General features: G+C 42.7%; 1 protein-coding gene across 2 annotated transcripts in view; it reads left to right on the top strand.

The window, feature by feature from the left end:
* Positions 1-12,642, top strand: part of LOC122920946 (PRKC apoptosis WT1 regulator protein-like) — a 50,271-nt gene extending 37,629 nt beyond the window's left edge. For both annotated transcript variants that reach the window (XM_044270786.1, XM_044270785.1), the window contains exons 4-7: positions 8,667-8,701; positions 10,636-10,726; positions 11,399-11,503; positions 11,731-12,642. In XM_044270786.1, the coding sequence (XP_044126721.1) occupies positions 8,667-8,701; positions 10,636-10,726; positions 11,399-11,503; positions 11,731-11,835 (336 nt within the window). In that variant the 3' untranslated portion in view covers positions 11,836-12,642. The remainder of the gene's footprint in view (positions 1-8,666; positions 8,702-10,635; positions 10,727-11,398; positions 11,504-11,730) is intronic.
* Positions 12,643-21,757: the final 9,115 nt, after the last annotated feature.

Genomic DNA, 21,757 nt, shown 5'->3' with positions numbered 1-21,757 from the left:
TATTTTCGCGGAACACGGTTTGCGGCCCCATTCAAGTCAATAGGACCACAAAAAACAGCGGAGGCACATAAGATTGTCATCCGCATGCGTGCGTCCGTGTCCGTTTTTTTCCTATCATTTGCATGGCAAACCTGACTTAGATTTTTTTTATCTTTCCTTTATGTCTGGTGATCCTCCAAAAATAAAGGAAGACAAACTGGAAACGGATCACGGAACAACATTTTGCGGAACGGAACACAACGGTCGTGTGCATGAGGCCTTAGCTGCATTTACTAATAAAATGAAGTCTGTCTTGAAGGCTTTTGGGAGCACATTTACCATGCTAGTACAATTTTACACCTATTTTTGCACCTGTTCTTCTGTGGGTTGAAAGTTTCAGTTTCTCCTATTTATTATGTGGCTTTCACTATCATCAGAGTCGCAAAAGATCCGACTAGACGCAGCAACATACGCCAGCCACGGTCTGGCAGAGTTTTGCGCATGTTTATTACAAATCAAACTTGTACTTTAAAAAGTCACAAATGCATAAATCCAACTGACAAAACACTTAGACCTATCCCTGAAACAGATGAAAAAAAAAAAAAAAAATGCAAATACGATCAGGGGCGTAGCTAAAGGATCATGGGCCCCTTTCACCTGGGTGAGAATTCTGCGCGGGTGCAATGCGTGAGGTGAACGCACTGCACCCGCACTGAATCTGGACCCATTCACTTCAATGGGGCTGTTCAGATGAGTGCTGATTTTTACCCATCACTTGTGCGTTGCGTGAAAATCGCAACATGTTGTATATTCTGTGTTTTTCACGCAATGCAGGCCATATAGAAATGAATAGGGATGCGTGAAAATCTCATAGCATCCGCAAGCAATGCAATTTTCACGCATGGTTGCTAGGAGATGATGTTAGTAAATTGATAAAAGTCGATTTACTGTATTATTTTTGCTTATAACATGGTTATAAAGTAAAATAATAGCATTCTTAATACAGAATGCTTACTAAAATGTGGCTTGAGGGGTTAAAAAAAAATAATAATATTAACTCACCTCATCCTCTTGTTCGTGTAGCCAGCATGTCTTCTTTCTTCTTCTTTCAGGACCTGCAAAAGAACCTTTGATGACGTAATCACGCTGTCCAAGTGGTGAGCGCGGTGACGTCAGCGCAGGTCCTGCTGAATGAAGAGAGAAGGATCTTCTATCTTCATTCGGCAGGACCTGCGCTGACGTCACCGCGATCACCACGTGGTGAGCACGATTACGTCATCAAAGGTCTTTTTGCAGGTCCTGAAAGAAGAAGAAAGAAGACATGCTGGCTACATGAACAAGAGGATAAGGTGAGTTAATATTTTTTTTTTTTACCCCTCCCTCAATCCACACTTTAGTAAGCATTCTGTATTAAGAATGCTATTATTTTCCCTCATGTTATAAGGGAAAATAATAAAATGAATAGAACACCTAACCCAAACCCGAACTTCAGTGAAGAAGTCCGGGTTCGGGTCTGGGTACCACATTCCGTTTTTTCTCTCACGCATGCAAAACGCATTGCACTCGCGTGGAAAAAACTGAACATCGGAACGCAATCGCAGTCAAAACTGACTGCAATTGCGTGCCTACTGGTGCGGGTTTCCCGCAATGCACACGCGGCACAACCGGAGCAAATTCGGGACGCCCGTGTGAAAGAGGCCTAAGAGTTCGGGCTCATGCCCACGAGACATACGGTCTGTAAGCGGGCCATATGTCCCGGAGTGGCATACATCGTGCGCATGGGAGCGCACAGCATCATAGGTTACTATGATACTATGCGCATCGGGCCGCCCGCGGGACTATTGTCCCGCACGATATATGCCACTCCGGGACATATGGCCCACCCACGGACTGTATGTCTCGGAGGGCATACTGTCGTGTGCATGAGCCCTTCAGCTTGGACCCCCCTTGCCTTAGTGCTTTGTGGCCAGGGGCAGGGGAGCTTTTAGCCTTCGTGCTGCCTGAGGCAAAAACTGACACAGCACCTTCCCCCCTCATGCCAAATTCTTGACCTAATCCCTTTCCTCTAGCCAGAGGTGTAACTTGACTTGCGTGCACGTTCTATAATACCGGTGTCTTCTTATGTGGCACAAGGGTCTCCCCCTCAGGCTCCTGGGCCCGGTAGGCAACTGCCACCTCTACCCCCCCTATAGCTACGCCCCTGATTACGATGTAAAATCTTAGACAAGGTGCAAACATAACAATAAATGCAACTATGTTGAAATGATTGCCCAACACACATAAAATATGATAAAAACAGGCGCAAATTCTTATGATAAATGTGCCCCCTTGTTCGTCTTTTTTTTTTTTTTAGACTAATTCAGAAGTTTTCTAACTTTTGCTACCTTTCACTTACCTATTTATGTAGGTGCATCTTTTTTTCCGCCTGAATTTGTGGCAAAACAGTCAAATTTTTACTTCACCTCAGTTCTGACATACTTTTCTTTGTCTGTTTTCAGTGTTGAAGTGCAACTTTTTGAGCATTAATAGTAGCACTTTCCAGGAGACATGTGAAAGGGGGTCATTTATCAAACTGGTGTAAAGTAGAACTGGCCTAGTTGCCCACAGAAACCAATCAGATTCCTCCTTTCATTTTCCAAAGGAGCTGTCCAAAATGAAAGGTGGAAACTGATTGGTTGCTATGGGCAACTAAGCCAGTTTTACTTTACACCAGTTTGATAAATGACCCCCTAAGTCGCTATGAACTTGTCTAACTGAAAGACAACCACCAGAGGTCAAATTAATAAAAATATACCAAGGGAGATTTATCAGAACTAGTGCAAATGAAAACTGGCTCAGTTGCCCACAGCAGCCAATCAGATTCCACCTTCCATTGTTCAGAGCTGCATATGAAAATGAAAGATGGAATCTGATTGGTTGCCATAAGCAACTAAGCCAGTTTTCTTTTGCACCAGTTTTGATAAATCTCTGTCATAAAGTCTACTTCATGAACAGCTGTCTGACTTTAAAAAAATACTCAGCAAAAGAAAGACGAATGAAATACGCCTGTCTACTTTTAAAGCCACAGGTGAGCTTAACAAATGTGCCACAATGTGTTCCCTACGGACAGTGGGGGAGATTTCTCGAACTGATGCCAAGGAAAACTGGCTTTGTTGTCCATAGCAACCAATCAGATTTCGGCTTTCATTTTCCAAAGAAGCTCTGAAAAATGAAATCTGGAATCGGATTGGTTGCTATGCGCATCTAAACCAGTTTTCCTTTATATCAGTTTTGATAAATCTACCCCCAGTAATTTCACAGCGATTTTCTGTAGCATGATAAAAAAAGTCCAGGTCTAACCTCAGCCTAAGGCCGAATGCACACGTCCGTTGAACACAGCCGTGAGCGGTCCGTGGTATCCCGGCCTAACATCCTGCTGACAGCAGGAGCACACGGCTTCATTGGTTGCTATGACGCCGTGCGCTTCATGCCGCCGCTGCACTACAGTAATACACTTGTTAAGATCATACGAGTGTATTACTGTAGTGCAGCGGCGGCATGAAGCGCACGGCGTCATAGCAACCAATGAAGCCGTGTGCTCCTGCTGTCAGCAGGATGTTAGGCCGGGATACCACGGACCGCTCACGGCTGTGTTCCACGGCCATGTGCATTAGGCCTAAGGGGGAATTCACACAACTGTATTTTTGGTCTGCAATGCACTGAACGGCCGAGCTACGGCCATGTGCAAGAGGCCTAAGGGTGTAACTACACAGAGGGGGAGATTGTTCAAACTGGTGTAAAGGAAAACTGGCTTAGTTGCCCATAGCAACCAATCAGATTCCACCGGGCTAAATTGAGTCTTAATGGAATCTTGAGTGGTAGTATCGAGTTAAACAGAGGCACCCGTCAGGGTTGCCCATTATCTCCCTTATTATTTGATATATATATCGAACCCCTTGCGATGGCCATCAGGCAGGACGATCAGGTCAAAGGATTTGGTACGCTAGGAACACAAGACCGTATCTCATTATATGCAGATGATGTTCTGTTTTTTATAGATCATACGGAAACCACTCTCCCTAGGATTATTCAAATGGTTAAATTATTTGGTGAGGTGTCTGGTCTTCTTATAAACTGGGCTAAGACCAGCTTGCTCCCAATAGACCCCCTGCCACAGAAAGAGGTTCCTGCTACACAGTTGGATATTGTTGATACTTTTCAATATTTGGGTTTGACTATATCGCCTCGGGTCGAAAATTTTGTAGAACTCAATCTGATCCCCATAATGGTAAAGATCAGAGCTAAAATAGGAATCTGGTTGAAACTTCCCTTATCTAGAGCTGATCGAGTTTCACTAGTTAAAATGGTGATACTACCACAATTTCTTTATGTGCTCAGGAATACACCTATTTGGATACAAGATAAACATTTTAAACTTATGGAGAGACTAATTAATGATCTAATATGGGGAAGAAAGCGAGTTCGAATTAAGCTGGAGTACCTGTATAGATCAGTGGAGTGCGGGGGTTTAAATCTCCCCTATTTTAAGGGGTACTTTATTGCAGCCCAGCTATTGAGATGCTACGAATCAGAGCATAGTGCACTACTGGGGAAGTTGGTAACTAGCCACGCTCACAATAATATTTTTTCCTTGTTGGAATCTGGCCTATTGAAGAGTTATGAGCAAGGCTATAGAGAGACTATAAAACTACTCCTTAAGGTGTGGGCTACAACTAGGACATGGTTGAAGGTTAGGGGTTCACTCACATTTACGCCTCTTTGGCATAATTTGTATTTACAAAGGCTGGATGAAATTGCAGCCGACACATTTTGGCAGAAAAATAAAATTTTATATATTTCACAGGTAGTTAAAGATAGAGAAATTAAACCTTATATAGAAATGACACAAAATATAAATTTTTTTCATGGTTTAGGTATTTCCAATTGCGTTCTGTATTATCAAGTTTGGATGATAAGCGGATGTTGCATATAGATAATTTATCCTTTGTGAATGATTGGGTAGGGGGTACACTTTCTAGAATAAAAATTTCAAATATATATAAGTTATTACTTAAGGTACGGTTTAGTGATATACACTCACCAGGACAAAAATTGTGGGAGGTGGATTGTCCGAATTTACAAATAGAAGGGTGGGAGAATATTTTTGGGAATTTAACTTCACTATCCCAGAACTTTAACCATGTTCTAATACAATTTTATATCTGCAACAGATTATATATTACTCCATTATGGATGAATAAATGTGGGTTAAGAGACACGTCCAACTGTCCCAAATGTGATACTGTTGGAGCAGATTTCCTCCATATGATATGGACCTGTCCAGAACTTATAAACTACTGGAATGGTATCAATAACTGTATTATCTGTAAACTAAAAATTCGAATTCCTTTTGAACCACAAGTATTTGTTCTTAATGATCTCTCCAAACTAAAAAACCATAACCATCAAAAGATTTTTCTGAGCAGAATATTGATGCTGGCTAGAGTTTTGATCAGCCGGACTTGGTTTGCCCGATCCACTCCAGACATAAACACATGGATAAATTTAATTGATAAAGTAAAGAACTATGAAAAAATTCTATATAGACAGAGGGAAAATGAATACCAATGGAGTAGGATATGGGGTGGTTGGAGGTTTGGTTAGCTGAGATCAGGTTGTTTCATATATAGGGGTCCTACTTTGACGCACCACAAATTGATAAATCTACCACAGAGTTTTTTGAGGAGGTCTTCCTGCTGGATTTTTTGCTGAAGTCAGAAGTGCATTTGAAAGAAATATATAGGAAAGGAAATATAAAGAAAAGATTTATACTTCTCCTTCCTGGTGGATCCACTTCTGGCTTTGGCTGAAAATTCTGCATGCAGATCTGCCTCAAGACATCCTTTAAACAACTCTGCGTGGCCGTATCCTAAAGCTACATTCACACGACCGTATGAATGAGTCCTCATCCGTTCCACAATTTTGTGATAGCATGTCAATCTATGCAGCAGATTTCATTGCGGATTCCACCCTTTTCAATGCAAAGAATGACATTGCGTCTAATCTGCAGGTTTTCTGCAACAAAATCCGCAGCGTGTGCACACACATTTGGTGACTTTTTTCTGCTGCAGATTAGAGGCAGAAATGCGGCAGATGTAACGTGTGAACCTAAGTGTACGGCCAAACAGGTTTCCTGATGCAGTTTCGGCTTCACAAGTCGTATCTGTCCTGTATAATTTCTCTCCTTTTATAATCCACTCCTGATTTTGGCTTCCAAACCTGAATATTTTTTTGGATGGAAGTATCCCTTTAAACTGCTTCTGCTGCTAAATGCAGTCAGGGAGGGCAAGATTTGAAGTTCATCTGACGTTAATACAATAACATAGTAAAACCTAATGCCACATCCGCCAGGAGATGCTGTACGTCTGGTAGCATGCCCAGCAACGCCACTGTTGAGTTGCATACCAAATATAGCACTGGAGCACTAAAATATAAAACGACAAGTTATGCGGCCTGCAGATATTTTTCCATAATGCTAAATAAGGCCGGGTTCACATCACTGTTTCATTTTCCACTCCTCTGATCCGTCAGAAGAACAGAAAACACACACACAAAAAAAAAACGGATCCTGTATTTTAAGCATACGTTTTGCTCAGTTAGGCACATTTTGCATCCGTTTTAGCCATTTCTGTCTGAGATCCGTTATTTTAGAAGGAAAAAAAAATATTCTGTGACTTTTTTCCGTCTAAAATATAGGATGTCAGACGGAAAAGGCTAATAAAACGGATGCAAAATGTGCCTGAGCATAATGTATGCCTAAAATACAGGATTCTTTTATTGTTGTTTTCTGTTCTTTTGATGGTTAAGATTTTTAAAAAACATTTTTGGGCTAACCTCCGGCACTCCAGCTGTGGTGAAACTTCGACTCCCAGCATGCTCCATTCATTTCTATGGAGTTCTGAGAACAGCCAAACAAGTGTGCATCTTGGGAGTTGTAGTTTTACCACAGCTGGAGTGCCGGAGGTTGGCCATCACAGGATTAAAGAATGGAAAATAAAACGATGATGTGAACCTGGCCTAATAGAAACATGAGTGGCTCACCTATATCACAATGAAATTTGACCTTAGTACCCTAAGTAACCTTAAGTAACCCTAAGTAACCCTTAAGTAACCCTAAGTAACCCTTAAGTAACCCTAAGTACCCTAAGTAACCCTAAGTACCCTAAGTAACCCTACGTACCCTAAGTACGCTGCTTAGATATATACCCACGAAAAATTTTAAGGGTTGTCCGCCTTTTTATTACTGATGATCTATCCTTTGGATAGGTCATCAGAATCTCATTGGTGGGGGTCCGACACCCGGGACCCCTCCTGATCAGCTGTCTGAGAAGGCCACGGAGCTCGCAGTAGCTTGTCACCTGGTCTGGGCGCTGCTCAGACCCTTAAAAGTGAATGTGCTGAGCTGTGATGCCAAGCACAGCCACTATCAACTGTACAGTGCTGTGCTTGGCAAGCTGCAAGGAGGCCGTGGCGCCTAACCAGGGCTCCGACTTCCTCAAACAACTGTTCGGCAGGGATGCGGGGAGTCGGACCACCGCCAATGTCATATTAATGACCTTTCCTGAGGATGGGCCATGAATATGAGATTCCTGGAAAACCTCTAATAAACAACCAGAGCCAGGTCATAAGATGTATATGCCATTTTTTACAAAAGAATATGGTTAGCCTATTCAAGTGAATGGGAAAAGGCTGTGACACTTGGAACGCACGCTCCGGGTGCCAACCAATCAGCAACCTGATGAGATCACTGAAGAGGCTGCAGCACTTGAACAAGTGACCCAGTGCTTCAAATGGTTGATAGTGGGGGTGCCGAGAGTTGTAACTGATCTAATGCTCATGGCCGTTATTAAGGAGAGGCCATCAATTTTACCAAGCTGGATAACTCAGGCTACTTTCGCATCAGCGTTTCCCTTTCCGGTATTGAAATCTGTCACAGGGTCTCAAAACCGGAGGAAAACGCTTCAGTTTTGTCCCCATTCATTGTCAATGGAGACAAAACTGAACGGAACGGAGTGTACCGGAATGCAATGGGTTCCGTTGCGTTCCCATGACGCAAACAAAAACGCTGCAAGCAGTGTTTCTGAGTGCGTCATGGCATACGGAGCAAGACGGATCCGGCATGAAACACAATGTAAGTCAATGTTGCCGGATCTGTTTTCTTGGACACAAAAGAAAACGCAACCGGCGCCCATTGACTTACAATGGTTTTAGTGCCAGATCCGTCTTGGACATTTTAGAGATAATACAACCAGATCCGTTCAGAACGGATGCAGCCGGTTGTATTATCCTAACGGAAGCGCTTATGATGAACCCTGTCGGATCCAGCAAAAATGCAGATGTGAAAGTAGCCTCATTTAACGGTATGTGCCAGCTCAATAAGTGGGTACCAGAGGCTCCCATGCAGTGTTTCAGCCTCTAATGCCTCTCTAGAGGACACAGAGATGCCGCATGGAGTACCAGTCGTATGTTCCAGGAATGCCTCCCATACATTGCTTCCTCCTAGGATGCCCCCTTCCCCAGAATGCGTGATACATGTACCCCTCACAATATACCGGTAGTCAGTGGTTTCACATGATAAATTAATGAATTTACAAGAACTTTACATGATTTGCCTCTTGGTTTTTCTCAATATGTCTTTTGCCTTGCAGGAAAAGTGGATATCAGATGGACCTTGCACCAACCGGTTTGTATTACTTTAGGTTTTATGCTTTCTCTGTAAAATTTGCACATTCGTGTCTCTCAAAGTGGCCCACAGGGTAGTTGTAAAGGATCCTAAAGTAAATGTGGTAGTATAGCTCTCGCGAGCAGGGCCCTCATGCATCTTGTTTGAATTGTTTATTAGTTTGTTACTGCATTATGTAAGATTTTGTCTCCACATGTTCCCTTTGAATTTGAGTTGTCAAGTGCCGCAGAAAATATCAGAGCTATATGAATAAAGATTATTATTATCAGTCATCATCACAGAAACATCATACACATAATGGATTGTGTGACTTCTCCTGATCCATGCTTAAAGAGGGTGTCTCATCTTAACGATTGGGGTCATATGGCTAGGATAAGCCCCCAATGTCTGATAGGTATTGGATCCTACCTCTGGAACCCGCATCTCTACTTAAAACTGAGCCCGCAAAGTGACGGAGGGTGCGCCACGCATGCACGGCTGCCCTCCATTTATTATGGGAGTGCCGAAAATAGCCGAGCAAACCACGCTCGGCTATTTTCGGAAGTCCCATTGAAATGAATGGGAAGTGCACAGCACAAGTGCGCCCACCGCTCCATTAATTTCTATAGGGCTTACCGAAATAACTGAGACAAGCACTTCGGCTACTTTTGGCACTCCCAAAGAAATAAGTGGAGGGCAGCTGCGCATGTGTGGTGTGCATTCTGTCACCAGGCTCCGTTCTAAGGATACGTGCAGGTCCAAGAGGTGGTATCCACACCTATCAGGCACTGGGGGCATATCCTAGTGCCAATGTCCAAAATAAGACAACCTCTTTAAAGCCAGTGGTGTAATTAGAAATGACTGAGCCCCACAGCTAATTTTTAACCCCCCCCCCCCCCCCAGCAACTTCTTGACAACTCCCTCTTCCCGTGCAACCCCCACTCCTGTGGCTAGTCGAGATTGTTCTCTCAGACCATGCCCGGCAGCCGCTCCGTCCTTTTTCCTACATGTATATACTGTATGTCATTGTTATAATACTGTAGAGGGGGCCATGACACTTCTAAGTTCGGGCCCCTCTGCTTCCACTATAGCTGCGCTCCTGCTTAAAGTGGTTTTCCAGCAGTATAAGGAAAATAATCGGTTAGTAAAAAGAAACATTACTCACCTCACTGATCTCCAGCTGCTGCTGTTCCGACCCTTACTTTGCTTGGAGATTACCGCTGCGGCCACTGATTGGCTGAGCAGGCATCTCCTGCCATTTCCTAAATTTTGAGATGGGACCAGGAACAGAGATTAGTGGGGACCCAGAAAGCATTTGAAAGGCCACGGCAGTGGAATAGTGAGGTAAGTAATGCTTCTCCTGTCTGACGACCTGCTGTTTTAAAGCCTATCTTTTGGGTTGAGCTTCTCAGTGAATTTTTCATTTCAGGTTTTTAACGTCTTTTACTGGAAGAAACAATTTTGCAATTAGCCTTGTTCTAAAACTTCCTAGTATTTTGTGTCTACACCTCCCATTTGCCCTGTACATCTTGCTAACCTACTGAATGCAAAAAATTTAGGGGACAGGTGGAAAGGAGTATGACTGCAGAATCAGACAACACAGGGTTTAGTTGTAGTCTGTAACCATGGAGACAAATACATTTGCAAAAGATCTGTAAATGAAAGTTGTGTATTTTTTTTTTATATAGACCATTTACAAGGATACTTTATTTTTTGTTTTATATGCATCAGAGTAGTGATGCTCAACCTGCGGCCCTCCAGCTGTTGCCAAACTACAACTCCCAGCATGCCCAGACAGCCTACAGCTGCCAGCCTACAGCAGAGCATGATGGAAGTTGTAGTTTGGCAACAGCTGGAGGGCTGCAAGTTGGGCATCCCTGCATTAGAGCAATGCAAAGCATGGTTACAAAAGGGTGCGTGCATATCCCTTTTTTGTATTTTTCATTACTTTACAGAAATTCGGAGGCCCATTTGAATGATTCTACTTCAGAAAGTACGGATGGAAGCTTGAAAACAAGGCAATCATGGATGGAAGAACTTCAAAAGGTAAGGCCACTGCTGGACAGCTGTCTTAACTTGGACAATACTAAGACTGGCCAATAATGTGTATGGGGGGCTGCCGAATATTCCCTGAGAGATGATGTCAGGGGAGAGAAGAATCAGGAGATAAGTTTCCAGAAATGTCTGGCAGCAGCTTTCTTTCCTCTTCCCATTGAACACCCGTACACATTTGTGTATAAGGGAGTCAGGAGAGATAGCTGTTGGACGAACTATCGCTATTGAATGTTTATGGCCGCCTTTAGACCCGTTAAGAAAGCTGCTGGAAAATGGTTGTTCACCTGACAACTGCATTATCTCTCCAGCATGCTCGACTTGGCTGAGCATACAGTAAGAAGGGGAGATTAGATAGCCACTAGACTCCTCTGACGGTCATTTTTCAGAGAACAAAAGGATCAGGCATGTTGAAATCCTGACTCTCTCCTGGAGAGTCAGGAGGTCCCACTACACATTAAATGGTCTGCCAGTCCCACCAAAATCTGTTCGGCTGACATACATCAAATGTATGCCAGCTTTAATCGTGATTTAGTAATTATGATACACCATTGACCTAAGCGCCAAAGCCTACAGGCAAGTCAACTCCAAGTATAGAAAAGGACTCTCCAAGTGCTTGATGGTACTGGTGATTGGTACTGTGAACTGTATTTGTGTTTTTATTAGGCAGTTAGAGAAAAGAGACAAGACAATCACAAACTGACCATTCAACTCAATGACAAGGAGGGGTCTATGCTACTACACCAAAAGGAGATGAAGACCTTAAATCAGGTAAGTCTTACACACAAGGGTAAGTGTTGGAACATAGTTTGAAGATGTCATTAACATATGAAGAGGGCACTTCACATCTGATAGATACAGTAGATATTGCCCACTCTGTAGCTTTGTCTTCTTTATGGTCAAGAACCTGTGATGATCAGTCATGAGGAACTATAGACAAATTTTGGAGAAGTACTCATCAGGAACATTTTCTGATGATCTTCTGATGTCTGTTGCAGAAAATGAAGAGAGCTGAAGATGAAAACAAGAGGCTGAAGGATGAGAACCAGATGCTGCTGAAGATGATGGGCCAGTTGAGCAGCCAAGACTCAAGACTATCATAGCTACTCAACTTCTTGATGCTTTCTCATCAATTGACTGATATTTTCTCACTAAAATAATCGGTTAAATTATTGACTGATTAATAAGTTATTTATCCACAAGTTACTTGCTACAAAGCCATTTACCAGGGACTGTAACACAATGATGAAGCTAGAAGCTGGGGTAAGAAACAGGTTTTAAATGTGATGAAGGAGAAGATTGGAACATTTCTGGTCCATGTAGGTGTGAGTAATATGTGAATGAGGATGCAAAGTTAAAGGGGTATTCCCACAATTACTAACTGATGGCATATTATTAGGATATGCCCTCACTAACGTATTGGAGAGAATATGACTGCTGGGACCCTCTCAATCCTCAAAGTTAAAGGCGCTGGTGCTCCTTCACAGATTGTCCGCTCCCGGCCACCCGCTATGAAGAGAACGACAAAGCATCTCCATTCACTTGAATAAGGCAGTGTTGCAGTTCTTTGCACAGCAGGTGACAGAGAGAGCCACTGTGTAGTGAATTAGCCGAAGGGACCCTGGGCCCTTAGTTGTTGTGATTGGCAAAGGTTTCAGAAGCCAGATCCCACCAATCATAATGTTAGTAGCATACCATCCTAGTGATATGCTGTAACATTACAAGAAGGGAATACCACTTAAATGCATTTTTTTGTAAACTTTAAAATACTGCTCCACACCGCTCTTAGTTTGTATTTATTAACCTAGGACTCTGGAATTACTGTGCATGCTTGGCTGCTTAAGCATATAGTATGAGTTGTGTCTTCATGTAGTCTTTCACCTTCACTGATGATTAAAAGGCTAATTTTGCCTGTAATTGTAAGAGAGGTTTAGGGCTTAAAGGGGTTTTCTTGCGCCCAATGATCTAAAATTCCTAATACCCTAGTAGGAGAATTACCATCTATTAGTTTGGAGAGCTCTACTGGACTTAGGGGCATCTGTCAGTAGATTTGTCCCTATGACACTGGCTGACCTGTTACATGTGCACTTGGCAGCTGAAGCCATCTGTGTTGGTCCCATGTTCATATGTGCCCGCATTACTGAGAAAAATGAAGTTGTAATATATGCAAATGAGCCTCTAGGAGCAACGGGGGCGTTGCCATTACACCTAGAGGCTCTGCTCTCTCTGCAACTGTCACGTCCTCTTCAAATTTGCTTTACAGCGCTAAGCAAGCGTGAACACACATACACTGCCTGGCCCTGTCAATCAAAGTACAGAGGGCGCAGCAGTAGAGAGAAGAGCCTCTAGGTGTAACAGTAACGCCCCCATTGCTCCTAGAGTCTCGTTTGCATATATTAAAATATAATTTTTATCAGCAATGCGGGCAAATATGAATATGGGACCAACACAGATGCCTTCTGATGCCAAGGGCACATAGTCAACCAGTGTCATAGGTACATGTGGCGTGTATGTATGGCAATATTGTCTTGACACTATAGTTTTCATTTGGACTGAAAACTGACTTAAAATAGCAAACAAGGCCGGTCCTAATTTGACGCTTTCGACGGCCCAATGTTCTTTATAAATATCCTACCTCCACAATAGTGTTGATGTGTGGGGGACTATGTCTATTCCTGCAGGTCTGTCTTGTTTAATATGAAAAGTCATACAATGCAGAAAATTGAATGGAAACAGAAGGTGAGCCTGTTATAAGTCACAATTTGAAATATGAACTCGCGGCAGACATATTTAATAGGGTACTTGAAAAAGTTCTGAAAGTAATCATGTCCCTCAAATGACCCAAGACCGTTTATTAGAATAGCAAACATTTTAGTGGATCTGATGGATTTGGCATCTTGTCACGCTTGTGCATAGTTTTTTAATTGTTACTTGGCAAGTGTAGAGGGAAGCGCTAGTAAATATCAGGGGACTTCAAACATTTTGCATATGGGTATCCAACTTCTACACCGTAGTTGTACAACTGTAGTATTACACTGGGACTGTGGCGCCACTGTCAGGAAAGATGGAACATTGCACTTAGGATGAGCCAAGTGCTTTATTGTGTCTACTACCGTACTTTGGTGCAGGAAAAATAGAGGTTTTAGCAGAGAAAGTCTTTGTTGGATTTCAAGGACATTTTTTTTTTAACTCAATGGGGTTTATTTATTATGACCCCCCTATGCCATTGCATCTAAGTTTAGTAGCCATTTCTACATCACCTTCTGAATAGAAAGAGTGGCAGGACCATGGTGTCACACCACTTAGGCCAGTTTATTGGTGTAAATGATAATTGAAGTCATCTCCAGCTAATAGCTGGAGTTTATTTCAGTCTAGACACACAGCCTCTGCCTCGTCATAAATTAAGCACATCCTCCTATGTTGTGGTGGATATCAAAGATAGGCATATAACTTTGGTCTTTCATACATGAGCCCAAATATATGTAGAATATGCACTCAGCTAAAGAATTATTAGGAACACCATACTAATACGGTGTTGGACCCCCTTTTGCCTTCAGAACTGCCTTAATTCTACATGGCATTGCTTCAACAAGGTGCTGATAGCATTCTTTAGAAATGTTAGCCCATATTGATAGGATAGCATCTTGCAGTTGATGGAGATTTGAGGGATGCACATCCAGGGCACGAAGCTCCCGTTCCACCACATCCCAAAGATGCTCTATTGGGTTGAGATCTGGTGACTGTGGGGCCATTTTAGTACAGTGAACTCATTGTCATGTTCAAGAAACCAATTTGAAATGATTCAAGCTTTGTGACATGGTGCATTATCCTGCTGGAAGTAGCCATCAGAGGATGGGTACATGGTGGTCATGAAGGGATGGACATGGTCGGAAACAATGCTCAGGTAGCCTGTGGCATTTAAACGATGGCCAATTGGCACTAAGGGGCCTAAAGTGTGCCCAGAAAACATGCCCCACACCATTACACCACCACCACCAGCCTGCACAGTGGTAACAAGGCATGATGGATACATGTTCTCATTCTGTTTACGCCAAATTCGGACTCTACCATTTGAATGTCTTAACAGAAATCGAGACTCATCAGACCAGGCAACATTTTTCCAGTCTTCAACAGTCAATTTTGGTGAGCTCGTGCAAATTGTAGCCTCTTTTTCCTATTTGTAGTGGAGATGAGTGGTACCCGGTGGGGTCTTCTGCTGTTGTAGCCCATCTTTCTTTCCCATTCTGACATTCAGTTGGAGTGGATGGAGTTCAGGAGATTGTCTTGACCAGGACCACAACCCTACATGCATTGAAGCAACTGCCATGTGATTGGTTGACTAGATAATCGCATTAATGAGAAATAGAACAGGTGTTCCTAATAATTCTTTAGGTGAGTGTATATTTGCTAGAATTTTTTAGCTGTTTAGTTCATTACAGTAGTAGGTGAAGACGTGTAATGACTGATAGTATGATAGCTCTATTCTGCTCCTGATAGGCCTAACAGAGGAGCAGTGCATAAATAAGTGTAATGTGAGAAGCCTTGACCAGTCACACCACTGGGATAGCATAAGCGAGGTAGGGTGCTCTAACTGAGTCACCACCTCTTACTCATCTTTGGTCTGACTGATGGTCTGACAAAGTGTTCAGTGAGTCTCTCTGTCCAGACAAACATGAAGTTATAAACTATAGACAGGAACTACTGTATTTTTTCACTCTATAAGATGCACCCGACCATAATAGGAACTTAGAGGAGGAAAAGAGAAAAAAAATTAAAATCATAGATCTAAAATCAGACGACCAGTTATCATCAGACCCCAAAATCAGATCCTCAATCCTTATCCTACCTAAGATCAGACACCCACATCAGACCCACAATCTTCATCAGACCTTAGATCAGACATAAAATAAATAAAGGAACTTACCTTTCCTGCTCCGGACAGCACCACCTTGGGAGATCCAGCATGCTGTCCCTGCAGCCCTGCACTGTGACCTGACCTTGCACAGTGTCCTTACGCACACTACGTCCTGACTCTTTACGTAGTCAAGACAAACCGTGGCGCCAGCAGAAGACAAGGGAGTGCTGAGTAAAGCCAGCAGCAGGGGCGCTGTATTCACCGCCCCCCAGTCCTACTGTACTAATGAGTTCTTCCATAATGGTAGCTCTCTTAGTATTCGCTCTATAAGACGCGTCTTTTGGAGTGCAGAATACATTAGTAGATATGGAGTGATTAAAAAAAATTATATACAGAAAACAATTCACCCATTTTTTTTATCTAGTAAAATAGGTTGTTTTGATTCCCTTTTCTCAGAAATGCATTGAGTGCTGACCTACATATGGGTGCATGTATAAGGGTGGATGGATACACTATGGATGCTGTAGAGGATCTCATCCACACGCTGAGTAAAAAATCAGCAGTGTAAATTGACCTCCGGAGCGGATTTGAAACTCCTCCATGGATTTTACCTAGACTTTTTTTGCAGCAAAAAGTACATGCAGTTCATGTTTTTTATTGTGGTGGTTTTTGCTGCTGCCTATGCCATTGTGTATTTTATATCCCTCGTGGACATACCCTAATTCCTAATAGGCAATAAAATATTTGACTATATCTCAAAACCTAACTAGAATGAACATATTCTTATTGCCTTGTTGCCCTGTAAGCATGTTTCATATGTCTACACAGCAAGCAAACAGCGGTCCTAGGGTACGGATTAGTGTCACCATCGTGCAGATACAGTGAGACCACCTAATGTGAGTGTTGACAGCTGCTAATGGAGTAAAAAGTAATCTACTCTACTCTACTGGTAGCTTCAGATGGTGTCCATTACTAGACCTAAATGAGTCTCATAGAGTAGAGGGTTCTGAGCCGCTGTTACGGCCTTAAAGACTATTAATGCGCCTGATTGTTCACTCTTCTCAGTCACTAAAAACGTTATGTTTACCGAAAAATTGTCATATAGCTACTTACAGGGGTGTAGCTATAGGGGGTGCGGAGGTAGCCAGGAGCCAAAGACCCTTGTGCCGCATACGAAGACACCAGTATTATAGAAAGTGCATGCTGGTCAAGTTACACCTCTGGTTGGAGGGAAGATGTTAGGTTGAGAATTATTTGACATGGGGGGGAGGGGGGGTCGTTTCAGTTTTTGCCCCAGGCAACATGAAGGCTATGTGCTTCCCTGCCCCTGGCCACAAAGCACTGAGGGAAGGGGGGTCCAAGCTTGACTCTTGCACCAGGGCCCATGAGCCTTTAGCTACGCTCCTGGCTACTTCAGTACCACAGCACAATACCTCCGTGGCTCTACCAATGAGTTATATAAAATATAGTTAGTTTCTCATATGAATGGTAATATTTGCTGGGAAAGAAGTCTATTCTTCCTTGGCGAATATTAGCTAAATATATGTATGGGCATGCCACACCTTGGTTATGGGGTTGGAGGTAAACTTTGCCTATTTCTCTCAACGTTCCGTCCAGCAGTTGCGGGAAATGTAGTATCATAGATGGGCCAGGTCCACCAATAATACTCTACCATTTTGCGGGTGGACTTCAGAATTCATCGATCTGTTGGTCTCAAAGATGCCGTCTACTACAGGTCCTAAGTAGCAAAGGCAAGGAGCAGACGCATCGTTCTGGAGGATTTTGATGCAATTTCAGTGTTCGATCATATGTAATATACAGTCATTTCCTGATATGTACAGTCATAAAAGGGGTTTTCTTAAAGTTTAATATTGATGGCCTGGACAGCATGGTGGCTCATTGGTTAGCAATGGTGCCTTGGACAACATGTGCATGGAGTTTTTATGTTCTCCTCGTGTTTGCATGGGTTTCCTCCGGGTTCTCCGGTTTCCTCCATAGACATACTGATAGGGACCTTAGATTGTGAGCCCCATAGGAGACAGTGAGTGATAATAATGTCTGTAAAGCTCTGCAGAATTTGTCAGCGCTATATAAGTGAGCAAAATAACAATAATGATAATAATAATCTCAGGATAGGTCATTAATATCTGATGGAGGTCTGGCTCCCAGCATCCCCACCAATCAGCTGTTAGAGGAGGATGCGATGCTTTGGTGAGCCTCCTCAAAGCAAACCAAGCACAGCGCCATCTATTGTATAGTGGCTGTGCTTGGTATTGCAGCCCAGGTCCATTCACTTGAATGGAGCAGAGCTGAAAATAGGCCATGTGACTGATAAACGTAGCATCACTGGCCTAAGAAGAGACACTTAGGAGCACCACAGTCTCTTCAAACAGCTGAGTGAGAGTGCTGGGAGTAAGACCCCCACTGATCAGATACCTAATGACCCTTCCTGAGGATAGATCATCCAGACTGAACTCCTGGGAATCCCCATTAACCTATGTATTGGGTGTCCTGGGTGTTTCTTCACTGTGGCTCATAGAGGAGACCCAGTGCCTAATGTGCCATACAGACATGGGATGTCCAAGAAACTTTGCAATTAATTGCCATAAAGTGAACATCTAAGGATACTTTCACACTAGCGGCAGGGAACTCCGGCAGGCTGTTCCAGCGGGTGAACAACCTGTCGGATCCGTGCTGCCGCTAGTGCACGTGTGCATATCGTAGTTTTATTCCGTCCGCCTCTTGGCATGTTTGCCTTGCTGCCGCCGGAACTCCGCCCCCATTATAGTCAATGGGGCTGAAGCGGTAGTCCGGAGGTACGCGTGCACTAGCGGCAGCACGGATCCGACAGGCTGTTCACCCGCCCGAACAGCCTGCCGGAGTTCCCTGCCGCTAGTGTGAAACTAGCCTAAGGTAAAATGTATTCAGACGAGTTACTGGACTGGATACAATTGTAACAAAGTATCTTTTACATAGTGCTAGGTATGTACTTTATGTAAACAGGGAACTTCTCATTCACTGCCAGTAAACTGAGATACTGAAATTGTGCACAATTAAAACTAAGGGGATCATTTATGACGCTGAAATACGCCTATATTAGTTCTTCCCTGCTCACGCCAAGTCTAAAAAAGTGGGTGTAGCGAGGGCGGGGAAGGGGACGCGCCAGTAGGCCCGTCTCATTTACCATTTTCTACGCCTGTTTCAGGCTTAGAAAAAGGTCAAAATGTAAGACAGCTCGGAAGCAGTCTTACATTTAGAACTGGTGGAGGACTCACCTTAGGCTACTTTCACATCTGCGTTTTTGCTAGATCCGTCATGGATCAGCAAAAACGCTTCCGTCCTAATAATACAACCGTCTGCATCGGTTCTGAACGAATCCAGTTGTTTTATCTCTAAAATAGCCATGACGGATCCATCTCTAAAACCATTGTAAGTCAATGGGGGACAGATCCGTTTTCTTTTGTGTCAGAGACATGTGAGTCATGATGGATCTGTGTTTCTCCGCATCCCAGGATGCCCTCAGAAAAGCTGCTTGCCGCGCTTTTGTGTGTTACGGATCTTAATAACGGAAAGGGAAAGCGCAGGTGTTAAAATAGCCTTAGGCGGAACTACCCCCAGCTTAGTGGTTTATTCAGACTGGCACCTAAACGCTGGTCTTAATAAATGTGCCCCTAAGTATATTAGAAAGTTGCGGAACTTTTTATTAGTTTATGTATTAATATGTTATAATTATGTATGAAAATAAATGTTCAATTATGTGGAAGTACCTGTAATTAACAATTAGTAGTTGCATAATTGATGCTGGCGGTTCCAAGTTTTTCCTAAATTAGTGATGAGTAAGATGCTGTATAGATGTCACCCCTCCCTTATAATACCAGTTCCATGAGGATTTTATATAGTATTTAGACTAGGGGAGCAGCTTGTTTCTGCTCAGTGTAGTTTTTCAGTCTGTTACTGCATTTTTGAATAATAATTATAAAACCAGACAAAAAACTTAAAGCTCCTATGTCCTATTACCTTTGGCTTTTGTAATACTGGTGTCCTCTTATGTTCTATGGAAGCGAATGTACAGTAGGTCTGCTGTGCCACTGATTTGGCTTGGGACTACTCTTGAGAGTGTTACCCTGACAGCCCCCTGGTTTTCATCCTTTAACCCCTGGTCAGGGATCTGGGCTCTGCTGCAGGGAACCACCAATATGCTACCTCCTAGAGTAGTCTCAGTTCAGTGGCTGCTGACCCACAGGGGTCAAGAGACACCAGTGTAGAGCACCAAGAGATCAGGAAAAACCATAGTCCTCGAACAAGCTGAAATCAAGGCAGGCAAAGCGAATTATTTCCGAAAATGTGGCTCAGGGTCATGGCAGGCAGCACCATATCAATACAAAAGTCTGTCAGGAGTCTTCTCAGGCAGCAAAGGGTCAAATCTCATAGAAAAGGAATTAGCACACTTCTGCAGGAATACTAGAACCTATTGTTCAGGCACCTTCTCACAGAAAAAATCTAGCATCCAACATAAATAGAAACTTCTTAGGCTTTATTGATACCAGTTAAAATCCATTGCAGGGAGAGAACACCCGTCATACATTTTGAGCTAAATGTAGCCGTTCCTTAGCCCTGAGCTGTGAGTAATAACTACAGGTGAAACTCGAAAAATTAGAATATCGTGCAAAAGTTCATTTATTTCAATAATGCAACTTAAAATTAGAATATTATGAAAAGGTTCAATATTCTAGGCTCAAAGTGTCACACTCTAGTCAGCTAATCCATACCCCCTGAGCAAAGGGGACCTGAGATTGTGACTTTGGGGTTTTCATAAGCTGTAAGCCATAATCATCCAAATTATAACAAAGGCTTGAAATATCTCGCTTTGCCTGTAATGAGTCTCATGTGTTAGTTTCACCTTTTAAGTTGCATTACTGAAATAAAGTAACTTTGCACGATATTCTAATTTTTCGAGTTTTACCTGTACATGTAATCATACTTGCTTAAGATTGTTGACACTGGATGCTGAATTTTTTCAGATTTATGAAACTAAGGACTGAATATACATAAAAGAAGCAGACATTGAGGGGATTTATCATGAGGGAAATATTTGCAGTCAGTTTTGCTTGAGTCTGCATTGACCTACTTTATGCCACATTTATCAAATGTTGCATGTTTGATATATTTATCTTATCCTGCAAACCCTTAAACACTTTTGTCTAGAAAAGCTACTACAGTTTTACAAATCCACCCTTTAAGGGTACTTTCCCACTAGCGTTAAAGTTTTCCGGTATTGAGTTTGGTCATAGGGGCTCAATATCGAGAAAATATACTTCAGTTTTGTCCCTAATGCATTCTAAATGGAAAGCCATCCGTTCAGACTGCATCAGGATGTCCTCAGTTCAGTCCCTTTTACGGTATTCGGCCGGAGAAAATACCGCAGCATGCTGCGGTATTTCAAAATTCAGGAACACTTGCTGGATTGCCGGATCCGGCATCAATTTCTATTGAAATGTATTAATGCCGGATCCGATACCAGGTGTTCTGGAAAAACTGATCTGTTTTCCTAGTCTGCGCATGCGCAGACCTTTAAATCTGTGAAAATGATAAATACCGGATCCTTTTTTCCGGATGACACGGAGAGACAGATCCGGTATTGCAATGCATTTGTCAGACGGATCCGCATCCAGATCTAGAAACAAAAAATAACCATTTGCATATGGATTTCCGGATCCGGCAGGCAACGGAACTGCCTGCCGGATTCTTCTAACGTTAGTGTGAAAGTACCCTTACTGGAGTAATTAACATAACAAACCACGCCCGCCCACATTTCAAAACTGGAGTGAGTGGTATAAAAATGCAAAAGGTCACAAATTGTTTTTCGCAAGTGAGCCCAAAAAGTCTCAAAAGTTCCATTTTGCTACTTTTTGAAGTCAGAATTCCGTGTTGAAGGCATGATAAATGGGGGACTAAAGGGTTAATGTGATTGATGTAAAATACTTCCCTCCAAATGCAGAATATTCCTAGTGGTGAAGTTCTATCATAATTACAATATATTTAAATAATATATATTAGTTTGGTATTTTATTTTTAAGAACAGGTATGGAAGATATAACAAGTAAGTAGATTGACACAACTAGATAAAAAGATAAGAAAACATAACAATGAAAAATAAACAAAAGAAAAAT

Source organism: Bufo gargarizans, chromosome 10, assembly GCF_014858855.1.
Source record: "Bufo gargarizans isolate SCDJY-AF-19 chromosome 10, ASM1485885v1, whole genome shotgun sequence".
NCBI lineage: Eukaryota > Metazoa > Chordata > Amphibia > Anura > Bufonidae > Bufo > Bufo gargarizans.
Note: the sequence above shows the minus strand (reverse complement) of the source record. Positions and strands in the feature narration are given on the sequence as shown.